The sequence below is a fragment of the Ciconia boyciana genome, chromosome 4, assembly GCF_034638445.1.
Source record: "Ciconia boyciana chromosome 4, ASM3463844v1, whole genome shotgun sequence".
Classification (NCBI taxonomy): domain Eukaryota; kingdom Metazoa; phylum Chordata; class Aves; order Ciconiiformes; family Ciconiidae; genus Ciconia; species Ciconia boyciana.
In genome coordinates this window covers 10,268,455-10,278,803 of record NC_132937.1, presented here as the reverse complement: position 1 = coordinate 10,278,803, position 10,349 = coordinate 10,268,455, and the positions used below count along the sequence as shown (strand labels likewise).

At 40.3% G+C, this 10,349-nt stretch overlaps 1 protein-coding gene across 1 annotated transcript; it reads right to left on the bottom strand.

The window, feature by feature from the left end:
- Positions 1-4,066: 4,066 nt before the first annotated feature.
- Positions 4,067-7,393, bottom strand: LOC140650798 (uncharacterized protein C9orf40 homolog). Its single transcript, XM_072859563.1, has 2 exons — positions 7,067-7,393; positions 4,067-4,222 (listed from the first exon to the last, which is right to left on the bottom strand). The coding sequence occupies exons 1-2, from the start codon at positions 7,391-7,393 to the stop codon at positions 4,067-4,069; spliced, it is 483 nt and encodes a 160-aa protein (XP_072715664.1).
- Between the last annotated feature and the right edge of the window lie 2,956 nt (positions 7,394-10,349).

Here is a 10,349-nt window from a genome sequence, read left to right as displayed (position 1 = left end):
TCTGTTGCGGCAAGGAATCTCTCAACCTCGAGGAGTAACCTTGAGAGGCGTCCCTGCTCAAGGGGAGATCCTGGCGTGCAGCCCGCTGCCGTGCAGGAGAGCTCAAAGGGCCCTGGGCTGTCCACTATTTAAGGAGTAAGATGATTGACTTATGGTCATATTTGCATATCAGCAAGAGGTTTAGATCCCTGCTTCAGGCAGCCCTTGGCTACTTTGTTGCCATTTGTCCTCAAGGTCCAGCATAAGCTGGATGCAGCTATCAGGATGACTCCCACTGATGGTTACTGCTTGTGCAGGGAGCTGGGGGGGGGGAGCACACTTATTGCTCACTATGAGCTGTCCTGAAATCACAAATCTTTTATAGCATTACTACACTGCATTTACAGGACTATAAATCAGAATAGTACATTTCAGGGGAGAGATCAAATTTCAGTACTCTAACCTGTAGTAAAACAGTAACGCTGAAATAGAGACCTTCAAAACCATATCTTTGAAAGGTAAATGGTTTCTAATTGTTCTTACTGAAAAGGAGAATCTGATAATGCAATAATCTTTTATCATTCTTTTAAGTCAGTGATAGACACTAGTAATCACCATACAATGTGGTCTAAGGAATTTGAATAGAGTATTTTGATTGCTGAATTAATCACTGAAATGACTGCTCTTAATACAGTAGCAATTCTGACCTCAAAATGATTCAAAACCAAACAAATGAAGGTAAAACAGAAATCCTACAAGGATTTGGGATTGGAGTAGTTAACGCTGACAAATACAGGATATTCATAGATAAGCTGCACAATACAAAACGGGGAGAGAGGAATGCACCAAAATGCAAGTATGAGAATCTGTCTCACAACTCAAAGTAATGAGAATGAAATAAAATGGGAAGCCTATTCTGCCTTTTATGCTATTTGCTAGCACAAAACAGTTAGGCACTTGCAGTACCTACTTGTTTGACTCAAAGGGACACTGCTGACCAAGTTTTATCCTTAAAGCACTTTGGGCATATATGCATTGTACGTATGGGCTCCAAGAAAAAAATAAATACACATTTTGGACATCAAAACCATCATAATGTCCAAAATACAAACTTTTTTGCTTGTTAGTCATTCATTTTCCTCCGATATCATCATACGGTCCAGAATCATACTTTCAGTTGGGTTCAATACAGAATGATTTTTATGCCTTCAACTTCAATAATGAGGACCTGTTTCCTCCTCTGTCTTTGGAGCCTCTGTATTTGCATGTTACAAATTGGGAAATAGAGGTTTGTCCGAGGTATGTTCTCCTGTTTTTAATCACAGAAGGTTTCTATAATTCCTAAAAGGTAAAAATAGAAAAACAATAATATTAAGGGGTACACAGTTGCAACATTTTGTGATTATTTGATAAATAAAAAAAATCACTGCAGTTTACAACTGAATCATGAAACAATAAGATTTTGGTTGTTTACTTTATGTGGAAGTAGTTCTTACATAAGTGCTTTTTATGTAATAAGAAGCAAAATTAGTTTGTTTGGAATGCTAGGAAGAAAATAGAAACAATACATTTCATATTCTACACAATGAAGCATTGAAAGGAAATATATACTGTTTTTACAACATCAGGCTTCAGAAAGAGGACATTTGATATTTAGAATAGATTTTATGGAATTAATTATTGCATGTTCCAATTTAATTAGAAGAGCACTGCTCTAATCAAGTATTTTACAAAATTCTACTCACTGTTCACTTGCACTGGTGAAGTGGCTCATTTCTATTAATAGCTCTGCATGGAAAAACTTCTTTCCTTTGGCTTACACTTCATTGAAGATGCTACAATAATATTCTTGTTTATTTCTCTGTCTCAATCTCATATTTGGCAAGCCACTTTATTTCATCATATTCTGATCCAAACATGAAACCCTCCTATTTGCACATGCAAATTAAAACATCTTTAGCTTACTTATAGTTTATGTACAGCACTTGAGTTCTAGCTCTAGAAAAACAGAGCCAGAAGTCAATACAGGGTTTTGATAACCCATAGTGACACCAAACTTTGAGCAATGACATTTCTTGTTCATGCTTTGTGACAGTTCTAATGGAAAGTTTATGTACTCTATCAACATTCCCCCTTACCTTGCCCAGTCTTTTGTATTACCCAAATTTTCAGACTCATTTCAAAAGGCTTTCCAAGACCTTTAAATTTGCCTCTACTTGCAAACAGATGAATGGGAAAAAGTGAATCCGCTCAGAAAATGCTCTGAAAGTAGCAATAATATTCCATCCCATAACCCAGAGTCTGGGATTGGAACAAACTAGAGGAAAGTGCTTGCCTACAGCATAATTACACATAAAGTGAATATATAGCTTATGTTAATGGTCCAAGCTTTACATTTTTAAAGGGCTTATATATTTTGTTATAGAAGAGCTCAAATATATACTTTAAAGAAGAAAAATATAAAATATCTTCTGTCCTGTGAATATAAGGGAAAGGAGAGATGCATTTTAAACACTAAAAAAATGCAGTGTACTGCTAGGATGTACCTACTGTATATGAACCTCAAAGCAGATCTTAAACACAATGACTGAAGTGCATCTGCATAGATACTAGCTAATATTGGTAAATACTAGATCCTGGGAACATTGGATGGTGTGAAACATAAGAAATACTGCAAATATAGGAATGTAGTAAATTAACTAAATTAATGAGGACATACTTTTTTTTTTTAACATTAGCTAGAGTAAACATGCAATAGTGGATGCATTCTTGTCAGAAAATGAGGTTGTTTTTAAAAAACTAAGTATCTCCTAAGAACAAGTTGATGTATTTGGACTTATTAAATAGGCCCAAAATGTTCAAATACACACAGACAACACTTTATTGTTTTTTAACAAACACATCATTAAAAATTCACAAGTTGCCTTATTCAGAGATGATCCCGACAAAATCATAAAAATCACAGAAGTGATCACTATACTTAAAGACAAATCACATTTTCAAAGTCTAACGGTCTGCCAATACAACTATAAATTCAGTCTATTAAAGACAAGTATTTGTAACTGTATTAATTTGTAAATAAAAAGAGATAAGCATTAAGTTCGTAATTCACAACAAAAATCCACTAACTAATGAACTTGTGTAAAAATTTTTTGAAAGATGTACAGTCTCTGCAAAACTAAACCTATCAGTTAAGTATGGAAAAAGCATACGTGATAATTTTATAATGCATTAACTTTGTGACAACTTTGCACATGCCTGCCATTTCAACGTTACTAATACGTTCAGAGCTAATGTCACAAAAAATAGGAATAGCATTAACTTGAGGATGGACCAAAAAACTAAAAGCTAGCCACCCACTGCTTCAGGTGATCACTAGGAGAATGTGAAGCAACTTTCACAACAGTGGAAGCTTACAGAAGAACAGATCTCCTTTTTCTTCCCGCTCCCTGCCACAATTGTTTTTGGTTTGCATAGAAAAGGGAATGTTGTGTTGGGTCTTAGTGGGCTCTTATTTTTTGGTTTAGCTATTAAAGTGAAAAAATACACTAGGAAACACTACAGTTTCTATGTATTTGTGCTTTAAGATAAGTTCAAATGATAAAGATTTCACTTAATTTCACATATAATAAACTTCACTTTCATATACACTGAAAGTGTACATGAAAATATTCACTTCCATGTTTGCTTTCACAGTTATAACATTTTGTTCATCACAGGGAGAATGATTTTTAATTTCTTTTCCATATGTAACATATCAAACTGTTTCTTAAAATTGCATCAAGAAGTTCTGATTTTCTGTAGTTTCTTTTAGCCTGTATCCATGTTTTCAAGCATTCTTGCTAGACAAACATAGCCTCCTACTCAATGGATAGATTAATTTACCTCTCCAACTAGCTTACTGACAAGTACCTAATAGTGATTCTTCCACCAACTTAGAAAACCTCGGTCTTGCATTTGCAAGACTGGCTTAACATTGTTTCTTCAAGAAGACAGAAGCTTGCTTATTTTTCTCCAAAGTAGAAAAACGCAAATACAAACTGAAACAACCCTCCTGCAAGTAGATGTATAACTAAGAAATAACTGATCAGGACTCCATTTCAGTCTCTGTGGTATCAGTCCTTGAAGAAGTTTTAGCTCCTGGTGCAGCCTCTCCATCTAAGTCCTGAATGTCAGACAAATCAATAGTAGGCAATGGTGCTCTCCAATACAGGAATGAGTTATATTGACAAAATTCTTCTTGCTTTAAAGAGAGACAAACAAGCAAAAAGGCAACAAAACATTAATGTATATCACAGCAGTAAAAGAAGATAATAAAAAAAAACCTTTAACAAAAAAAAAAGTGTAGGCAGGGAAGGAAGGGTTACTCAACTGTTCTATATTGTCAGATCTTATCATTTTATAAGGAAAAAAGTGAGCTAAGCAAAACACCATAAAAAAAATCTCAACCAAATCATAATTTATTTTTTTCCTTTAAAATATTCTTGCAAAGGACTGTAAGGGTATGTGGAAGGAGAGAGCATCTGTTCCTTTAAGGGTATCTGGTCAAAGGCCTTTTAAGTGCAAAAGGAGATAATAAGAAAAGGAGAGGGGAGGGAAGATGTTTAACAATGGAGTTTTATAATCTGTCTGCTACCCTTACAGATTCTTCTCAGGTTTAAAAGGAATTCCACTTCTTCTAGTTTAATAAGAAGTTGCTGCTCGAACCGTGAGGTAGATACTTACAAGTCAGAACACCACTGTGCTACCTACTTCGTATGCAGAGTAAATGACAGCATTCTTGTTCCAAAGAGATTATAATCTAAAACTAACAACCACAAAAATATACATACTCCTAATTTCAGACTCAGACTACATGTGAGATTAACCTGAAGAGCATTCAATTCTCCAGAGCAGCAGCAGCATTGCTGTTTATTTGTATCCTCCAGAAAGATTCAGTGTGAAAATGAACAAAACCAAACAGCACAAAAGACAGCGAACATTCAACATTACACAATATACAACAATACATAAAAATGTATAGTAAAGCATCAAATATTCCCATTGACCTAAACATCTTTCAAAACAGGTTTTGAGAAGAAATGCTAGCTAAGTAGGTTACATACAGCAAAGTCAGAGATATTATGGCTCAGTTTCTATAGATGAAGTTGTTTCATTTTTAAGAAGTTGATTTCCAAACTCTAGTTTCAAAGGTGTGCTTGCAAATATAACTCAAATAATGTTTCTTCTTTGGTCAACTGCAGTACTATTGGAAGTGCTCATAACTTTACCAAACAGCAGTACAAACTTTACAGTATAATGCTTATTACTATAACAAATTATACAAGAAGCCACAAACCAGCAAAGAATAATGCCAACCTAAGACTGTATTTTCAGGGAGGTGTAGAAATTATCATCAGAAATATTTGTTCTTACAAAAGATTTAAAACATACAGGTAGGACACAGAAGATGGAAAAAACACCTCTTCTCCTACCATTAACCAAGCTTTATTTTAAAGTGGAAATATTTTTATATAATACTGTACTTTGGGAAGCAAACTGTTTAAAAATACAGTCCTAGAAAAATATTTTATATAGAGAAATATACAAGTAAATACAAAATCTTCCTATGGAATTATTTCAGAAAGTACTCTCTCAAGTCTTTACTGGGTGGGAATCCAGGAGGCCTTCTGCCTTCCCTACCATAACTAAAGTTTACATAAAATTCTGACTAACTAATAACCCTAGGGATAAATATGTTGCTGAATTCTTTAGTTATTATGGAGTAAAGTTGTTCTAGAGAACTTTAGAAAATGACAAATGGTGACAAATTGAGTAGAAGAGCCTGTTCTCTCTCAAACTGAAAGATATGCTTGTGTTTAAAAGGCCTAGCCTAAAGAGGATGTGCATACAGAATTTTTTCCTCAATTAATTTGTGCCTTAATTCTACCATCAAGCACAGAAAAAAAGAAAGGGAATAGCCTGAGAAAGGAAAGCCACAAATACATTTACAGATTGTAGATGAGTGTTATATTATCAGAGGACCAATTCTTTTTTTTTCCTCCCCAAAACTGGACACTAAAACCAGAGTTCAAAGTCCATCTGACCTCATTAGACTTCCTGCCATTTCCAACTCACTGGATCAAATCCTTTACTTTTAGTTAAAAAGTTCAAGTAGAAAGAGAAGTGTTTTCATATATCAACCTTCTATATGGGCACGAAATTTAAGCCAACACTTTAATTTTGCAAAACTAAAGCTTTCTTAATACCACTATTTTGTTTTCTGACCTATTGTGTAAAATATGGTCCAGGCCAGGGAGAAGAATGTTAACTGGAAACATTAACCAAAAACATTAAAAGTCAACCAAGCATTACAATACATCCTGATAATTAAACCACTGATCCCCTTCCCCTGACCACCATCTTCACTAGACCTTTTGGCTGAAAGATAGTCCTGGTATCGCTACTAAATGCTCAACCCAAACAAAAGGTTAAGAAAGTTGTCCGATATTATAAAGCCTCACCTCCAACCTCAAACAACAGAGATGCTATCAAAATAAACTGTTCAAACTTTCACCATGCTTTTAGATGGGGACATGACTGAAGTCTGCTTCGAGCTCATCTAAGTTTTTCTATAGGAAAAATAAAAGTAGCTAAATGTTAGCTCTTTTATATCAGAAGAAAAAAAGCTTTAGAGAGGCCTACGACCTATTAATATACTGAGCCACAGAAAGGGTTGAAGAGCACCGAATGCTGTGCTTTGCCTGGTAAAGGTCGAAGAGGACTGCGTGTGCACGTTTTGTTAAATCGATGAAAAAGGTACACCGCTCCTTAATTCCCTAGGTGATACCAGGGCCCTAACGCTACCACCCACAGGGCGGTCCTACCTTCAAACGGCGGGCTAAGCAGTATACTCAGCCCTACAGCAATATCTAAATAACAACAAACCCTATCCGTTACTGTGCCGAGATTTTTATCTCCTCAAATGCGAGCAGTCCCGGCCCACCACAGCTACAACGTAGCTTCCCACCTAGCAGTACCCCCGGCAGAGAGAAGACAAAAGCAGCACCTCCCACCGCCCCAACCCTAGCTCCTCCCTCCCCGTTACCTGGTCGGCACCCCACTCTTTGCCCCGGCCACCAGCGCCTCCCTCTGCCGTCCGCTCGCCCTGAGACTCCGCGGGCCCGCCGCGCCACCTGTCCCCCACGTCATCCTGCTTTCCCCAGAGACTGCTTCCCCCCAGTCCAGGCCGCTTGCCCGGCGGCGCCTCAACCTTCTCCAGCTTCCGCTTCGGGACTGCACGGCTAACGCTCGTCTCTTCACTCCGAGGGGATCTCTCAAGCGCGACAGCACGGGACAGCAACAGCGGCGGCTCGCACAAGAGACTCTTGAAGGGCGCGTGATCCATTAACACCTCCGCACGTCGCTTGGCCATGAAAGGGCCGAGCCAGCAGCTCTATAACACGCGTCCCAGAGAAGGGCGGGCACCATTAGCCGCATGGGGAGAGCGCATGCAGGCCCTACTCCCCCCGTGTCCGCTGGGGAGGGGGTGGAGCCCAGTACTATACACCCCATCTCCGGCGAGTAACGGGGGACGGGTCGGATGAGTTTTAGGCGAGCCCCGCAAACTGCTGTTCGCAAGGGCAGGTCGTGAAGCAGAGGGCAAAGTCAAGGTTGCGCTGAGGAAAACACCCCTGTTTCAGCACCTGAAGAATCCCCTTCCTCAGAGGTTTCCCACAAACCAGGAAGACTCACACTGTGGGCAGGGGACGGCTGCACAGAGCCCGCTCTGCCGGGGGGAGCGGAGTGGCCGTAAGCAAGCTCCCCGCCAGGAGGAAGCCCCCGTTCCCCCACCTGCCAGGGCACCTCAGTCTCCCCTAGGTTAACCAAAGCAACACGCAACTAGCAGCTACAGCACATAGCATAGAATCATAAAATGGTTTGGGTTGGAAGGGACCTTTAAAGATCATCTAGTTCAACCCCCCTGCAGGGACATCTTTCACTAGGTCAGGTTCCCCAAAGCCCCATCCAACCTGACTTTGAACGCTTCCAGGGACGTGGCATACAGAACTTCTCTGGGCAACCTGTTTCAGTGTCTCACCACCCTCATAATAAAAAAATTATTCTTTATGTCCAATCTAAATCTACCCTCTTTCAGTTTAAAACCCTTTAAGGTTTCCCCAAAGCCTTCTCTTCTCCAGGCTGAACCCCAACTCTCTCAGCCTTTCCTCACAGGAGAGGTGTTCCAGCCCTCTGATCATTTTCATGGCCCTCCTCTGGACCCACTCTAACAGGTCCATGTCTGTCTTGTACTGGGGACCTCAGAGCTGGACACAGTACTCCAGGTGGGGTCTCATGAGAGTGGAGCAGAGGGGAAGAATCACCTCCCTCGACCTGCTGGCCATGCTTCTTTTGATGCAGCCCAGGCTATGATTGGCTTTCTAGGCTGCAAACACATGTTGCCCTCTCATGTCCAGTTTTTCATCCAACAGAATCCCCAAGTCCTTCTCCTCAGGGCTGCTCTCAATCCACTCATCCCCCAGTCTGTACTGATACTAGGGATTGCCCCAACCCAGGTGCAGGACCTTGTACTTGGCCTTGTTGAACTTCATGAGGTTCACATTCTCCTACTCCTCAAGCCTGTCCACGTCCCTCTGGATGGCATCCCTTCCCTCAAGTGAATCAACTGCACCACTCAGCTTGGCATCATCTGCAAACTTGCTGCAAGTGCGCTCAATCCCACTATGTTGTTAATGAAGATATTAAATAGTATTGGTGCCAGTACAGACCCTTGAAGGACACCACTTGTTACTGGTTTCCATTTGGACATTGAGCCATTGACTGTAGCTCTTTGAACACAGCCATCCAGACAATTCCTTGTCCATCAACTAATCCATATGTCTCCAATTTACAAGAATATTGTTGGGGACCACAAAGGACCTCAGCAACTACATCAGCCAATTCCCTCAGGACCCTGGGATGTATCTTGTCGGGTCCCATGGACTTGTGTAGGTTCAGGTTCCTCAGGTGGTCTCAAACCTGATCTTCTCCTACAATGGGAGGGACTTCATTCCCCCAATCCCTGCCCTGAGGTTCAGGGGGTTGAGAGATGTGGGAAGAGAGATTACCATTGAAAACTGAGGTTAAAAAAAAAAAAAGAAAAAAATATTGTGTGTACCTCAGCCTTCTCCATGTCACTAGATCTCCTGTCTTACTTAGAGGGGTGTGGGGGGGTACATTGTCTTTAATCTTCCTTTTCTGGCCAACATACCTGTTATTCTTTTCAGGTCCAACTGTGCCTTAGCTTTCCTGATCCCATCTCTACACAGCTGGGCAGTGTCCCTATATTCCTCCCAGGATACACATCCCTGCTTCCACTGTCTGTGCATTTCCTTCTTACAGTTTAGTTTGACCAAAGTCCTTACTCAGCCATGCTGGACTCCTGCCTTCCTTGCCCGATTTCCAATACATCAGAATTGAGAGCTCTTGTGCTTTAAGAAAAATGTCCTTAAAGAGCTGCAAGTTCTGTTCTGCTCCTTTGTACCTGAGGGGGGCCCATTCACCAGTTCCTTATACAACTGAGTTTGCTCTTCTAAAATTCAGGGTCCTGACTCTACTCTTCACCTGGCCCATATCCCTCACGATTGTGAATTCTAGCAGAGCATGATCACTGCAATGCAGGCTACCACCAATCTTGACATCTCTAATGTGTTCATCAGTGTTGGTGAGCAACAGGTTTAGTAACGCTTTTCCCCAGTGAGGCTATCACCTGGATTAAGACAATCCTCAATGCACTCCAAGAACCTCATGGACTGCTTATAGCTTGCTGTGCCATTTTTCCAGCGGATGTCAGGGCCATACAAGTTCCCCAGCAGGATCAGAGCCTGCAAGCGTGATGCTTCCCATAGTTGAAGTAAGAACGCTTCATCAACAGGCTCCCCATGATTGAGCAGCCTGTAGTAAACACCAGCCACAAGGTTTCATTTGTTGGCTTGGCGCCATAGGCTCTATGACATGCTGCAACGTTTAGGAGACGGAGGTTTTTGCAGCACCCCAGGAAGTTGGAAAAACCTCTCTGAGCAATTCTTGGTCATAATGTTTCCACAAGACACTCAATCCATATATTCAGCAAAACACTTCAGAACTTTCAGACAACTCTGACATTTCTGTGAATTTTAATGCAATAGTTGATTACATACCAAGAATTTAAAAAAACAACCAACCAAAAAACCAAAACCCACCAAACACAAACACCCAACACAAAAAACAACTACAAAACCAAAAACCCCCACAATCCCCCCCCCAAAAATGCAAAATCCCCATCCCCCAAAAAAAACCACACAACAAAAAAAAATCTTACCATTGAGTAAATGATAAAAATCAAAGATGAG